General features: G+C 36.4%; 2 protein-coding genes across 2 annotated transcripts in view; one reads left to right on the forward strand and one right to left on the reverse strand.

The window, feature by feature from the left end:
• FGF7 (fibroblast growth factor 7) overlaps positions 1-15656 on the reverse strand; it is a 75310-nt gene extending 59654 nt beyond the window's left edge. The window contains exons 1-2 of the mRNA XM_037156523.2: positions 15381-15656; positions 14240-14787 (exon numbers count right to left, since the gene is read on the reverse strand). Of these exons, the coding sequence (XP_037012418.1) occupies positions 14240-14525 (286 nt within the window). The 5' untranslated portion in view covers positions 14526-14787; positions 15381-15656. The remainder of the gene's footprint in view (positions 1-14239; positions 14788-15380) is intronic.
• FAM227B (family with sequence similarity 227 member B) overlaps positions 1-17172 on the forward strand; it is a 217028-nt gene that overhangs the window by 131761 nt on the left and 68095 nt on the right. The window lies entirely within an intron of this gene.

Raw genomic sequence — 17172 nt, forward strand, 5'->3', positions numbered from 1 at the left:
GGTTGGGCCGCTAATGACCCCCACCATTAGCATACACACCCCTGTGAAGTTCCCTCCCACATTTAACTAGGGTTGGTGTGTGTGACCAATAAAAAAGGCAGAAGTGATGGCGTATTACCCAGCAGCTTTCACCTTGCTTTCCCTCTCCTCCTCTCTCTCATGCTCAGTCTGGGGAGGGCCACTTACCATGTCATGAGGACTCCAGGGAAGCCTACGGAGAGCCCTGCGTGGTAAAGAGGGAGTCCCTGGCCACCAGCCTGCTGGGACCTGAGGCCTGCCCACTGCCGCGTGAGAGAGGCTGGAGGCAGATCCTTCAGCCTCCGTCATCAAGTCTTAAGAAGACTGCAGCCCTTGCCCTGGCTGATGTGGCTCCGTTAGCTGGGTGTTATCCCACAAAGTGGAAGCTCGCCAGTTAGCCAGTGTTTCTCTCACACATCAATGTTTTTCTCCCCCTTTTCCTCCTTGCCTTTCCCTCTCTCTAAAAATAAATAAATAAAATCTTATTTAAAAAAAAAAAAAAGACTGCAGCCCTGGCTGTCAGCTTGGCTGAAACCTTGTGAGAGATCCTGAGCTAAAACCACTCAGCTCCGCTGCCCGCAGATTCCTGACCCACTGACAGTCCGAGAGAGTATGTTGTGTTAAGCTGCTAAATTTGGGGTAATTCGTTATGTACCAATAGATAGTTAACACACATATTAATTCTCTCTCTCTCTCTCTTTCAGTTACTTAGTACTATTGGTAACATTTTACAATTGAAATCTGTTGAAGCAGTCTGCTCTAACCTCTTTTATTTTATATATATTTTTAAATGAGACCCAGAATAGTTAAGTACCTGCCCAAGGTCATTCAGTTAAATGTTGGGAAAAAAAGCATTAAAACCCAGGCCTCCTAATACTAAATACAGTGCTATTTCCATGTTCCATGCCACCTCTGACTTTCTAACCAGTTCAGCCTAGTCCTGAGGAGTAACTAATATATATTTATGTTTATACTAAAAGCACAACTGGTATGATACACTAAGACTGATAAATCATACATGAATTGTTTAAGCCTACTTTTTCTGCCTTTTCTGTTTTCTAATTGACAATTCAGACCATTCATAAACCCCTATACAAAGAATGCTTAGAGCAAAGTAATGGATATTGATTAACATGAGCTAATTTCACTAGTTTTAGGTAGTTCTGATAAGAAACTTTGGTAAGAAAAGGGGTTAAACTTTAAAAAATTAAGCATTTGGGTTATTAGAAGATACAAACCATCAAGTCATTTTGTGAATAATATAAACAACTGTTTTTGATTAGTTATTGCTTCTGCATTCTTCAATACTTCTTATCATCTGTGGAATAAAGTTCATGTTCTCTAAAATGGAAAACAACTTTCCCAGAAATGAGGATTTACTGCAGGCTCATCTCTCCCTAATTTCTACCTTGAACTTGATAATCCTGAAATACTGATTCCCATACGTACCTACCAACACACCACCCAGGTTATCCAGAATACTCCAGGGAAAAGTGTCCTCAGTTCTTACTATCTGCCCCATTCCCTAAGCCCTTCTAGCTGGTCAGGCTCACTCCCACTAGCTCTCATGGAGTCCAAGTACAGTTTCTTTGAAGATTCTTGCTCAGTCTCTCACTGGTTCTCTCATCAGTCCTTCACTATGGTCCCCTAACTTCCTGAGCTTACCATTCTATTAAAATTGAGTCTTTGGTGTTGGCCTTCCAAGAAGGCTGAAATTTTTCAAATACTGGGTCTTCATCACATTTATAGACATATCCACAGTACATAGCAAACATGTGCTCAATCAGTATTACAATAAATAGTATTCTAGTTTCTGGAAAGGGCCGCTGCAACTTTCCGAATACAAACATTCTAAGATGTTTTTAAGATATTGAAAGAAACTAAGGCCAATCAGGTCACAAATAATGCATATGTCTAGTTCTGTGGAAAAAAACTGAGAAACAGAGATATATAATGTACCCAGATATTCTGTCTTTGCACTAACTCGTCATTTTTATTCCCTTTCTTTTGCGCTTTTTAAAATTTGGCTAAGTCTTAAGAAGATTAGTAGTAAATCGAGAACATAATAATCATGGACAAAAGAAAGAACCACTTTGCCAGTATACTGGTTTTTTCAACCCATCCTTCAGAAGTGCCCGTAGAACAAACTCTCCTCTGTTTCTCTTATTTGTTTTTGTTTTGTTCTATTTGGATTTAGTGGTCCTTGAAGAGGGAAACTATTTGGCTCTACTCCTAAAATTAACTTACTTATTCTCTAAAATTTAATTGTATATATGTATATATTCCATAATAATTGAGGACACTTACTAATGAACAAAAGTATAAATATTTTAATAAATATCAGAAATGTGTTTAAAATACAACCAAATTAAATTTTGCAGCATCTTTAGCAATTTGTAGGCAAAATAAACTGGAAGTTTCGATGCCAACTCAAAGGAAGACAGATGGAGATGTTGTGTACAAGGAAAGTTGGAGTAACGTTTTTATTTAATGCTAAGAAGATAATGCCAAGGACTCACTAGGTCTTATTACAGAGGAGAAAATTTCAGCTGTTTACAGTTCTTCACATGCACATTATCCCACTGCATGGTGCAAATTAATGTGTGATATTTTAATAATGCCAGCGGCATGTAGTGATAACTAAAACTGTACTTTGGAGTTAAACCCTCTTGGATTCACATTCCAACTCCAACAGTTACCAACTATGGGACCTAGAGCAAGTTACTTAATTCTATGAGCCAAAGTTGCCCCATCTGCGAAACAGGGATAACTCTGCAAGCTTGATGCTCTGGGAAGATTATAAGTTACATAACATATGTGAAGTGTTCACAGTGCCAGTCCCATAGTAATCACTCAAGATATTTACCTCTTGAAGTAATTGTTATTATATCTTAAAATAATATTAATGGTCTTTTTATTGTGAGGGAAAGTGTTACTTAAAAATGCCTCACTTCTTCCCCTTCAATATCTCTCAGTAACTTGTGTTGGCAATAAGGAAACTGGGAGGTTTAAAGCAGCATTCTGAACACGAACTTCTTACTCTTTCGCACATAATGGTACTCATCACACAGTGATTTTTATCAGGCCTACTATTCAGTGTCTACTCATATGTTAACTAACCACCCAGATAGTTCCAGAAAACAATCATTTCACAGACTTTTTTGATATGATTATTTCAATCACCAGCTAATTTTTAACACCAGTCTTTCTTAATTAAAATGTATAATGTCTAAATAAAAGGCAGAACAGGCCCCTTAAGAGGCCTCTGTATAATTTTAAAACTAGCACTTGTACACTAGCAAACTTAGCAGGTTGGCCAATCTCCTGAGGGTCTTTTCTTTCCTTCTGTGAAGCAGAGCATTGGTGACTGCAGGCCTATAGCAAAGAGGTATTTTGAGAAACAGAATGTAATGAAATGTCCAATTGCACCGGCTTCAGTGTAGGCATATGTATTTTTAAAGAATTAACATCTGTTTAGTTATCTACTTATGTTCAGTCCCTCAATATAAATGTTCCCAATTGTACATTGTGCAATTTTACATAAACTAAATTAAAGTTTTATGGCAAAAGCAAAATGTAGTTCTATACATTGCAGTCACTTTAATAGTAATATTAATGTGAATACCTAATAAACTATCAAATAATACTTGAAAATAAATTTTGGGTTCAAGTACAACTTAACGACATGATACATAGCTTTATATTCACCTTCTTTGGGAGTGAACTACTACTCAATATCTAATCAACTTCAAGCCAGTTAGAAAATGTAAAGACCAAATTTGGCCAGAATCCTTTCAAAGTGTATAGCACTTTTGTATACCTATTAAACATCCAACATTATTTCATAATGTATTATTTGTGCAAAAAAGAGGTGGGCACAATTTCTCAGACACAGAGAAACATCTATTGGGTTTATCTAAGTGGGAAAACACCTCAGCTCCTTGCCGGTTATGATTAGAGGAAGTAAAATCATGCCATGACTACCAAGTGTCCCGGTTCCATAGCTAGAACAGGTGATCCAACTCTAACGATGATAAAAGTTGTCTTACCTTAAAGAATGTGGCCAGTAACCTCCATAATTTTATCCTTAAATGTGAAACATATGCCTCAAAGCCATTGTTTCTCTTACTTCTTGGAAAGTATTATGGGGGAGGAAAATTCCTCCATAAGGATAATGCATGTTTTACAATGAGTATTTGTGAACAGTTAAACAGATTACAATTATGGTCAGATTTGGAAGGCATGAAAAAGAAAAATACGCAGTTATCCAGAAAAGCAGTATTATTCTAATTTAATGTATCATTTCAATTTAAACTATGCTATCAAAAAAAAAGTTACCCTTTAAAGGAAATAGCCATTTTTAGTAAACAGGAAAATCAGAAAAAGTCTGAAAGTTAAGAAAGATCCAATGTTTTTCTAATTTTTGCAGTAGTCAAAAAAAGGTTTGACTTAACATTGACACCTAGAAAGACACCGAGTCACTTTCCATCTCCCAGCCTTGCAGTAGTCTCCTATCACCAACCATCTACAAAACATATGGTTGCTGAAGGTAATACATTTGTTCTCTCATCCTGATCATTCTTAAGGTCATTTTTTTCCAGAAAAGAGTTCCATGCTGCCCTCCTCATTTGAGTTAGGCAACCCCCAATGTGCGCTAAACTTTTCTTCTCTGACCAGTAGTTCATTCTCCACCCCCACCTAAACGGTTAGTTCTCCAAAAATGTGGACTGTGAGTTACTGCTTACTCCTGACGCATCAGTCTGGCATAGGGAAGTATCTATGCCTATTTGTTAAATTAATAAAAGACTGAAAAAAGAAGTCACCAACCTTTCAGAGCCTTATATGATATCTTCATTATTCAAGCAGAGAGAAACTTCACTGAATGCAGGTGAACTCCCCTCAGTACTAACCAGACTAACCAGGCCTGTGGCCAGAAGTCCAGTTAGAGGCACCATTAGACACCAAGAGACTCTCTGAGGACCAGGCTACCGGCACTGAAACATATTGATTGTGTATTCAACAACTTGCCACTTCTTACCGGCTCTCTCTCTCTCTCTCCCATGTCCTCTTCTCCCTTCAACATTGCACACCAAGTCCAAGATCGATATTCTAAGTGCTACTAATAACTAGGCAGATCCCTACTTGAAATTTATCAGCCCATTGCTTCTTTTTACCACTGTAGCTCATTTAACTCTAAAAGACTTTTTCTGTCTTTTTTAATGCAGATATTCCTCAAGCCAATATCAACTGCAAATTATTGTTTTCTCTGAATATAGTTTTTTTAATTCTTTATTTTTTTATTGTTGTTCAAGTACAGTTGTTTCCATTTTCCCCCCACCACTCTCCCCTGCCCCACTTACCCCCACCTTCCACCCTCAATCCTACCCAACTCTGGCTTTGTCCATGGGTCCTGTATACATGTGTAAATACAGTTTTTGATGTAAAGGGATCAGCTGACAGTCAGATGAGAATAAAAATGAGTGTTGAGGAGGGCCATAGCATTTTCAGGATTTGTCTTCACCATGCCCCACCAGTCACCTCAGTATCACCAGTGGTAACTGTATCCGATAGATCACTGGCCTCTACAGTAACACTCTTCCACTAGTACCTTGAAATTACCTAGAAAACACTAAGTCAAATAGGTTTTAGAAGCCAAGACATCTTTTATGATAGAGAATAAGAGACAACAGAGGTGTACTTTTGTTTCAGCAAGGGTTTTAATTCTTTTCTTTTTTAAAGATTTTACTTATTTACTTTTAGAGAGAGGGGAAGGGAGGGAGAAAGAGAGGGAGAGAATGTTCATGTATGGGAGCTGCCTCTTGCATGCCCCCAACCCGACCAGGAACTGAACCAGCACCTAGTAGCCTGCAAGAGGAATGCCCAAACCAGGAGCCACACCAGTCAGGGCTGGCTGTTATTTTATTGTCCACATCACACTTTCATGATAATTTAATAATCGTTTTTCTTACTTATAAATAGTTTTAGTTGTGTAAAAGCTTAAGGGAGAAATATATTTAGTGAGTGCCAATCCTTCTTCCTTCCTTCACCTCTTGCACTGGGCTGAGTGCTACTTCCTCCATCGGTGGAAGATAGAAGGAAGAGCAAGACATGATCTTAGTTAATCTTTCCAAAATTGACATTCTAGTGGCATTGCCAAATGCAAACATAAGTAACCACAAGGCAAGGCAAATGTGCTGTTTATGGCTAGAAACAATTTTATTTAAAATTTCAAGTAAGTAACCTATTCAAATGATACTGCAATTAATTTATTACATTTGTGATTCTACCTCCAGGTTATGGTAAATTTTACATTTCTAAACAGATTTTTGGCCAGTAAATGAAACTTGTTCTTTATTGATACAGTTGAAATAACTTCAGTTTTTACTCAAGCTACTTTTTTGAAAAGTAAAACAAAAGTTTATTGTTTTTAGGGACATAAAACAAAAAATTTTCAATCCTGTTGGAATCCTAAAATATTTCTAGTTTTTAGTTGGTTTCTGGGTTGCCCAAATAATAGGTATTGGGCATCATTTCAGATTAGAAGAATGATTCCATAAAGTTGCTCAGAACCCAGAAAGAGCTTTAAACAGTTAAATCTTGTGGCAAATCTCTGGATTTCTGCCCAGTGTCTATACACTAAATATTACCTAATACTCCAAAATCATAATCAGGCTCCTGATTTTGGCACAAATCTTTAGTTCAACATCATTCTTAAAATATTGGTTCAGGTCAAACCCATAGCCTTTTATTTGGAACAAACAACTGAGTGGAAGCTTGGATTTAGTTCCTCACTACACAACAGGTAGATCCCATAGCTCTGTTTCCAATGTAATAAAAATTTAAGTGTTTTACCCAGTCAGGGGTGAAAATAAGGAGGGTATGAAGGTTGTGTGTGCTCTCTTGTCAAGTTAAATTTGTAAAAGCATATATAGTTTTATCCTAGAGTTCTGCAATTCATATCATTGTGGTATAGGTTTAGAGAATTCCTGCTATGAAGAACTTATTCAGCTTTATGTAACTTCATATTTCCCAATTGGTTGGCCACAGAAACTGTGCTGCATTGTATCTTGAAGGGCACTAGTGTTGAATGAAACAAAGTTTGGGGTTGCGGCCTTGAGAAAACTCTGCAGGCTGAGTTGCTTCTGATTTCATCTCAAATCTCTTCCTGAATGTTATCTACAAATACACCTGAAGTTCAAATAGGCAGATAAGTGGAAAGTATTATAATAGTTTTTAATAGCATGTGATAAATACGGTATTTAAGGATATTTGAACATGCTCATCTCCAGTCTTACATCATGAAAATAAACTCAGTTTCAGAATTGTCCTGATAAATAAGCAAAATTATCAGTTTTATGCACAAATTTAACTTGTAGATTCAAGTCCCCTGTTTGAGTAGCATTTACAATACTCTTATTATCATTTCAACCCCTCTGTATACTATTCTGTTTTTGTTTGTTTTGTTCTCAGAAATCCTTCCACTATCTTATCAATCTATTGAATTCCATTGCCTTTATTTTTAAGGGTTATTGTACATTTTATTAGAATCCTTTGTATTTAAATTTACTCAAATTAATTTTTATTAAATTTGTGAAAATTTTTATATAAAGTTTACCTTAAATTTTTATATAAAGTTCTTCCTTACCTCTCTTTCTTTTTTCTCTCCTGTTCACATACAGCTATTTTCTTCCTGTTTATTCTCAGCAGGACACTCACTAATGGCTCTATCAAGCACTCATGTTCACTCCAGTAGAATTGATTACACTCTTCTGCAGGGAAGTTGACTGGAGTAGGTGGAGACCCTCCAGAGCTGTCTTCCCCAATGTGCATCAACCACTTTCCTGCCAATAATGGTATTGTCCATTTAAAAGGCAAGTTTTACCTGAACATGGATATTGGATAATTCTCTCACCTTCCCTACCCTAATCCCTTTGTCTTTACATACTACTATACAAATCCATTCAAAACTACCTAATTAGAACAATATTTTTTGGTTAATGAACATGGTATGGTTTCTTCACCTAAGTCAGATAGAATCTCAGATGAAGATATGAATTTTAGTCAAGTCAAATGTTTACCAACTCTAATGTGGCTTTCAGAACCATGTAGAAGGCAGAGAATCTTCACGTGGCAGGCAGTTCTGCATGTGGAAAGATTGGATATGAACGAGGAGGACATTATGCTAAGTGAAATAAGCCAGACACAGATGGACAAGTGCCAGAGGATACCACTTACAGGATGATTCTAACATAGTCAAACTCATAGAAGCAGAGAGTAGAATGGTGGTTGTCAGGAGCTGGGGGAGTAGGAAACAGGGAGGTATTGTCAAAGGCTGTCAAGTGCCAGTTATGCAAGATGAACTAGTGTGAGAAATCTACTATACAGTTCAGTAGCTATAGTTTGTAATGTATTGTATGCTTAAATATTTATTAAAAGGCTAAATTTATATTAAGTTATCACAAAAATTATTATTATTATTATAAATAAAAATAACAGGAAGAAGCTTTTGGAAGTAGTGGATATGTTTATGGCATAAATTGTTCTGATGATTTCACAGATACATACTCATTTCCAAATTCATCAAGTTGTATACATTGAATAAGTACAACTTTTTGTATGTCAATCATAACTTAATAAAATGTTTTTTTCATGAAAGATTAGATATGGTTTAGAAAAGGGAGGAATTTGCATGGAAACCTATTACATTTGAGGATTTTTTCCTATTTATTACTTGGACATACACAATTCCTGCCTTTTCTTCTATGTGCCATATGTGCAATTAAAATACAGAAGTCTTATTTCATAGTGATATAAAAGAAGATACTGCACTACCCAAAACTGTCTGATACAGAGGAAGGAAACTAGGATCCTTAATCCGGTACTTACACAGAGAACAAATGTCTAGCTTCATATGCTTTTTCACTAACCTGGACAGACCCTGCAGGCTTATAGTTTCTTCCCCCCGGCTTATCCAGACTGGAGGTTGTCTTTTCCAATCACTTCCTTTGAACTCTCTAGAGTGATGATAAGAGGTGAGACCTTAATTTGGCGGCATCTGGGTTCATGGTCCTAAGTGGCTCATTTAAGCACCAAGTAACTGGCATTGATGCCTGCTGCAGCACCACTTGAAAGTTTCCGAAGAGATTCAGACCTGCCTGTTATTGTGAGAATGTGGCACAGGACCTCTTATCTCTGCAACAAACTCATTCAGCAAAGAAGCCTTCTTACACGGCAGCTTTAGAGCTGTCACCACACGCATTTCCAGACCAGTTCACCAAATGTTAAAACCACGCAGATTTGTCAGAGAGGTCAAATGGAAGAACTTCCTTAAGGCATAATTCAGAGATTCACTCCTAATAAATCCATTTCAAAATTCTGCAGGATGCAAGCTAACCCTGGGGCCTTCTAAGGGTTCCAAAACATACTCGGGCACCTGAGGGGATTCAGGCTGAATTAGAACCTCTGGTCTAATTAATGAGTGGATTTCCACCTCCCCAGCCCAGTCAAATCCCCAGAAAGCTTTTACCAACATTAATACCTTGTTCCGTCCCACCTTCTAAGGTTCTGATTTAACTGAGCCGTGGATTTTCTGGTAATCTAATGTGATCCCCATGGTCCAGTGGTTCTCAGCTTTGGCGACATGTCAAGATTATGTGGCGAGCTTTTAAAATTCCTGGTGCCCAGGCTGCACACCAAATCAATTTAATAAGAATCATTGTGGGTGGGACCTGGCCTTAGCATTTTTTAAAAAATTCCCTAGTTGATTACATATTTAGCTGAGGCTGATAAATAGAAAAATCTAGAAAAGAAAATTCTTCCTTACATCTAAAACCTGGCTTCTTGCACTCTCTCCAGTTTACTTGCATCTCTGATTGCTCTAAAGCTACAGGCTGAAGTGTTGTGATACAGCTTAGTAACAAGGGAAAATACATGTTCTGAAGCTCAGGGTTGATATAGAAATGAAAGTGATAGTTCAAAACGGAACTAACAAGGAAAATGGCGACAGACATAGATGGAGAGCAAGATGACACCTGGGGGCAGGGGTTAGCGGGTGGAGGGATGGAGCAAAAAGGAAAAAGGACTGAGGACATGGACAACTGTGTGGTGATTGCCGAAGGGAGAGAGGTATAAGGGGACTACATGATGATGGAAAAAATACAATAAAGATTAAATCAAAAAAGAAAGTGATAGTTCAGATGAGAATTTACAAAATAAATAAGAAATGTACCTGTGGCAGTAAATTATTAGCACATTATAAGTGTGAGGCACTTGCATTAGCCCAAGAAAAGAGCAGGCCTATAGAATGAAAAATAATATTTAATATTAGATTTTTTCAAAAATAGCTAATATTTTCAAACTGTTCCACTGAACATTACCCATCTTCTGTAATTTAAAGTCTTGATAATTTAACTTAAGGGAATGCCGGTCATTGGTTCTACTGGATTCCATTTTCTCAATAATTCTAAGATTTTGGTCCAACCCCATAGATATGTTCCTCATTATCTGTCTTTTAAAGGTGGGGTTGTCCTGTTCTTATTTTCTTGTTTTGACAATGTGAATTATTGTTCTTTTAGTTAACTTTCTGAGAACTGTTAGAGCATAAGCAAGTTTACCACATTGAGAGGTGATGTGTATATTTGGTCGCTACTAGTAGAGATTATTGTTGATTAGGAGTTTATCCAAAGAATTGTTGACAATTGAGTTGCTGAAGATTTTGTAGCCAAAGTCAAATCCAACAACACTGTGTTTATTTGTCTTTTGCCAATTGTTAGGCCATATCCCGTCACAGTCTAACAATCCAAAAGAGAATATTGCCAAATTACTGGCCAGTTTTCAGAATGGCTAACCCTTTTCTTGCTATGGAATTTAACAATGCTTAACTATAACAAGTAAGGCATACTCTACTTTTTTTGAATTGGTGGTTTATGACAACTAAGAATTTTTCCTTAAAAGGGATGGCTGATATTGATTATTGTTGGGGACAGCAAAACTTTTTAGTAATTGGAAGCCAAAAGCAAGGAAAGCGCCCTGAGAGACTGAGCTCTGTGTTCCACATCTGTCCAGCAGGGCGGTTTGTCGGTTGCCCAGAGCACTGCTGCCACCTCTCACTCGGCACCCTAATCCCCAGCTTAAGCAGCAGTGTTATTTCTGTCAGGTGTGGAGTGATTGTTTCTGTCTGCTGAGGGCTTGCCTGGTCCAACAATTATCTGAATTCACCCTCCGGCCTTGTCTCCAAGGGGAAAACTCTTTCTGACAACAGCAGTGCAAGTATTGACCATCCATTGGCAGTCCCTTTATGATGCTGTTAACACTCTTTCTGCAGAGAACATGATATGTATTTCATTTTTGAGGGACATCGTATGCTTTTATTACCCTTTTATTAGTTCAGGTTAGGTTCTAGTTTTATCACTTAGAACCCTACTGGTAGGCTAACTGTGAAGCCACCGAAGAGAACAATTTGAGAGGAGAGGCTTTCTTGCCTCCTGGGTAATAAAAGCATGAGATCTCAGGACCAGTTTTCCAGTCACAGCTTTTCTCTCCTGGGGAGTCAGAAATGTGGTTCCTTGGCCTCTCACAGGTTCCTACATTTACATAGTTGGGCCTTACTTATATGTCTACTAATACAAGTATTATTTCTGTTGGGTTCCTTGGTATGCTTTTTCTGCTATTTCATTCTAATATAAATTTAAAATATTTCACAAGATAGCACTATAATTAAGATAAGACTAAAATAAGATTGTCATAAGCCAGGGTAACTGAGATAATTTTTTGAATTTTTTTTGATTGACTTTTTTTTTTAGGGAGAGAGAGAAAGGAACAGAGAGAGAGAGAAATATCAATTTTGTTGTTCCATTTACTTACACATTGATTGGTTGATTCTTGTATGCGCCCCAACCAGGGATCACACCAGCAACCTTGGTGTATAAGGATAGTGCTCTAACCAACTGAGCTACCTGGCCAGGGCAGTAACTTTTCAAATTACCTAAAGATGTGAGACATGAGCTATCATATCCACCTCCCTTCCATTCCACCTCCCTTCCTTCAGGCCTTCCACCCAGCCCAACACCTTCTGAAAGCAGAAATATACACCCAGATTTTCCACTGTGCCTACTCACTCCAACCCACTATCTTAACAATACCTATAAACTACATTCTTGTTCAGAGCCTTGCTTATTACTGGTGAAGTAAGCAGTCCTTTGAGACCCATTAATATCCTGAAGTTAGTTCCTTCCTTTATTTTTTCTCTTTTTCTTACACTGTAGCATAGTATTAGAGAAGAAATGGCTTACCAAATTGGCTTTTTAGTTACTCAAGATTCATGATAAATTTTATTTCAAACTACAGAATAACTTCAGCATTTCGTATATATTTACAAATGCCTCTGTTTCAAGAAATTTGAACACAAATAAAACTGACACATGTAAATGCATTCCAATTATAGATATTTTGATCCCATATAATCATACATGTTTTTCACTTTTACTGAATTTAACATCTAATTTTTTACTTTTTTATTATTTGGAAAAAGCATTCAAAAGAAATTAGTCAGCATGTAGAAGAATTCTATAGTGTTTAGGTTTGATAACCGTATTACTACAATTTTAAATTAGTTCTGAGAGTTCATCCTTATCATTGAGATATCATCTGAATCTCATTCAACATGTGTGACAATGATGAATACTTAGATTTTCCACATTTGTGTTACATAGTTTCTGTGGTTTAGAATAACATAAGCTTCATGGAGTAGAAAATATATTAGAAATCATCTGTATATATCTCACACCTTACAGATGAAAAATTGAAGATTGGAAAAAATAAGAAATTGTTCCAACATCATTCATAGGAAGGGATTAGATCTATGTGTTATAATTTCCACCTGGACTCTATGATAAATCTGAATAATTTAAACGAAGTGATTGTAAGCCAATTCTGTTGCTCACATAAAAGTGACCAACCACAAAACTTTCTTCCAAATAGTTATTTCCTTAGCTAAATTTCAGCGTAATCAGAACAATATCCTAAGAATAACATGTCTTTATTAATAACAGTAACTATAAAACCATAACTGTTAACAATCTATTAAAATGTCCTTAACATCCTATATTAATTACACTTAAATTATTAGCTAAGAAGCCTGAAAGCCATTCATTAAATCAAGTAACAAAAGTTTTAACCATGTACTAAGCAAGCCTGGCACTTTCAATCGACTTCAACACAATATTGTAGGATCATATGCTAATAATATTATTCGAGTACTAGTAATACAAACAAAATTTATTCTCACTCAGGAATTTTAAAATTCAAATGTATATGTTGAGGTATATATTTTACCCCATTAAATTTAATACTATTAAAATTGGCTATTAATCATAAGTGCTAAATGATAAATTCAACCCTGATATTACCACCTGACAAGAATAACTGATTCCTGAGAAAAGTGTGAGGCTTACTAGTCAATAGTTATGGAATTAACATCTTCTTCAACTCACTTTTATTTTTTTCTTCACCTTTACTTTTCTCTCAAGCTGACATAGAACCGTGACATAGATGATGTACACAAATAAAATCTTAGGAGGAACCTATTCTTCTGCCTTGGTAAATAATTAAACAGCCCAGCGCAAGCTCAATGTGACATGAACAAATGAAGATGCCACTGGTTCCCTTCCGTTTTATCACTACCCACAATTGCACAAGTCACTGGGTGCATGTTCAAGCACTGATTACTTTTACATCACAGAAACAGTCTTTCAAAGAAAATCAAATTTAAAAAAATAATAAATTCTCCATTTCTCAAACTAATAAGTAGTTTTTGGTGACCATTTACTGAGTACTCATTAGCATTCCTGAAGAGTTTTTCTAGCAGACAATAAATCATAGTTCAGTGTGACTAATGCCATTTATGTTATGTTTAATTTATGAGCATTTGAACTTAGGACATGGAGAGTATATTTTCAAATTAGCTTGGTTATATCAGCTCCAATTATAATACTAGTAAATTTGCCCTGTTCTAGGAGAACATACAAAGTAATGTATACTGTGGAGGTACATTTAAAACAGTTTTTAGGAACATAGTTCAACTATCCAAATTTAGAGAAATTAGAAGATGACATTTAATTTTTTCAAAAGTAAAAAGTAACAGAAAGTATGTCACTTGGAAATTGATCTTTTCACATCTCATGATGGTTCATTAATAGTGATGTAAATAAAAGACATTACTTACTGTAATTGTTCTTCATCTCTTGGGTCCCTTTGACTTTGCCTCGTTTATCAATTCTCAGATACCACTGTGTTCGACAGAAGAGCCTTCTCACTCTTATATCCCCTCCTTCCATGTAATCATAACTTCTTGTGTGTCGCTCAGGGCTGGAACAGTTCACATTTGTAGCCATTTGCTCTGAAGTCATGTCATTGCAAGCTAAAGATATAGTGCCCACTAGACAGATAATGTGAAAGCATGAGCTGTAGAGCAAAGTTGGCAGGATCCATGTCAGTATCCATTTGCGCATTATAGTGTAGTGCTCCGAGTGTGCATGAATAACATACTGAAAATTAAAGCTTCAGTGATTGTTGCTCCTAGGTCATTGACCTCTTCCTATCTGTGAAGTGTAGGTTGATTGAAGGAAGAGTAGTTGCTCTTTCCGAATTGTTAGCCTTATCCTTTCAGTTCCTGATAACAACACAGGGTCCCTCCTTTACTCTGCTGAGATATCCTTGTAAAAGCAGGCTGTGGTGAGCTCAGTTGCTGTGACGCTGTTTGCTACTTGACTTCTGTTTGCAAGGAGAGATTAAGAGTAGGGACAGGAGGAGAAAGGAGGATGAAAAATTGTGGGTTTAACTTTCAGTGGGTAAAGAGTATTGTAGTACGCAGTGTAGTATCTACTGTGGAGGTACATTTCAAACAGCTCACAGGATTTCAACATTTTTACTACTCTGTATTTAGCTTTATAAAGGTTATGCACTGGTAGAGATAAATCAGAATATGATTGTACCATTCATTCCAGTTGTTATTTGATAAGAAACATCCTGCAATTAGAGCTATTGGTTTAAATTAAGTTCTAAAATTGCTGCTAACAAAGTAAAAATGCTTTCCCTAGATTTCTTCATTATATGCTTTCAACATTTGTGTTTAATCAATTATTTTTCTCCTGAACTGCCCACATTTCACAAGTTAAATGTCAGGATTACTCTGGAAAACTTCAGCCTTATCTTTATGTAAGCTGTACACCGAAATTACTATAGATAATTACGTGGCTCAAATATCTGGTAACTTTACTTTTCCCTTCAGTATGAAAACCAGAGAAAAAGATAAACTACTAGAAAACATTCAGCATTATTTTTTAAGACAAATAACAGTAACTTACTTGTTCTGTTGATAACAGCTGGATACACAAGAATTCCATGTCTGTTGTCTGCCTTGTGCAACTTGAGCCTTTCTACTGTAGCTACAAACTACTTCTCAGCTGAGAAATTCTCCAGCAGAATCATAATTGTTTCCATAAATCAACAGGCAGGAGGATTTTCTCCGTGTGTGTGAGTGCGTGTGTGCTCATGTGTATGTGTGTGGAGCCTTTTATTCAGGGCTTTTCGATAAATACCTTTGCTGACCTCATTGGAAGCAATTAAAACTTAACCAGTAAGCTGTTAGTTGAATACAACAGGGAGAATAAAGGAGGCTTGTATAGTATTCATTCAATGGTCATGAGAGGGAGCTATGAACATGGTTTATGCTGAAATCTACAAGTGGGTAATCTCCCTGGTAGAAACAGCTCTCTGATTCTGAATCAGTTAGAAGGAAAAAGGGAATTTTTTAGACCATCTTTACAACTTAGCAGCTGCATATAAGTTGATAAATACTACTTTGAACATATATAAAAGGGACTTTTTAACAGTTAGATCTTTTTTATAGCTCTATGATGCATGCATCTCTATTATTCCCCTGTGCTCTGAATGTTAGAATAAAACTACAAGTCTGAACTAACACATCTTACTGTCCTAAAGCACAGTATAGCTGAGTCAAAAGTATATTTCTTTATACAGAAATACTTCATCATTGTATATGCACATCATTTCTATGTCTTATATTTCTAGACTGAAAATAAGAAGACCTGGGTTCTTATTTGAGTTGGGCCACTAATTACCAATATGAGCTTGGGCAAGTCACTTAATATTCCTGAGTCTCAGCAGCTACATTTGTAAAGTTAGTGTATTAGTCTAAATTATTAAATGGTGTCTTATAGTTTTACAATTCTGTAGCTTGTAATTTTAACTATTGACATGCATGTTTTAAAAATTATTCTTAAAAATTAAAAAATAAAGAAAATGATTTCACATTGATTACCAGTATTTGACTCTTGCCTCAAAAAGCACATTAGCACAAGAAATATATGTTAATTTATGGATAGAATTATAAGAGTTATAGCTAATGTAAATAAGAAAGCTGTTTTACTTTCCAACATGAGTTGTTCTCTCTTTTACTTCTGGTTCTAGCACTTATATAGTAGTTTTGTTGCAGAATAATTGCATTGTTAATCTAAAGCAATATTTACAAATGTATATCACAATTATTTTTCCCATGTTAATACCCCTAAAACATACACTCACCCCCCCCCCACACACACACACACTGCATTTGAAATGCACCACATCACCACCAGGTGGTGCATGTAGACCAAACAGGACAAGGAAATTGGATTACAGTTTCTGTGATTTCCCTTTGTGTCTGTACTTTTGGGGAACAGAATCAAGAGCACAGAATAGTTTAAATGTACCCAGTTACTGTAAAAACACCAGATATTGAAATTAAGTTTATCAAGGCAGAGGAGTTTGGGCCCTGCTATAATTGCATCTGTTGAAAGCCAGATGGCTGCAAAAAATATTATATCATGTATTTCTCTAAAGGAGAAGAGAAGAAGGAAAGAAAGTGTGATGCCACTGTGTTAGGAATCATACCCTCGTTAGTTTTGTAGGCAACAGTAATGAGCAGGAGCAGAATTCCCAGGACTTGGATATTCCCTCTGAAGAAATGAAAATTATTGTCAATACACATGTAAAGGTATCCAAGAGCTACTAAAACTGTCCATTCCACACACTGACCCTAAAGATTTTAAATTAAAAACCAACAGATTAGAAGTCAGAATTTTCTAATTAAACACT

Source organism: Artibeus jamaicensis, unplaced genomic scaffold (genome assembly GCF_021234435.1).
Source record: "Artibeus jamaicensis isolate MK-2021 breed Jamaican fruit bat unplaced genomic scaffold, CSHL_Jam_final contig_548, whole genome shotgun sequence".
NCBI classification, from domain to species: domain Eukaryota; kingdom Metazoa; phylum Chordata; class Mammalia; order Chiroptera; family Phyllostomidae; genus Artibeus; species Artibeus jamaicensis.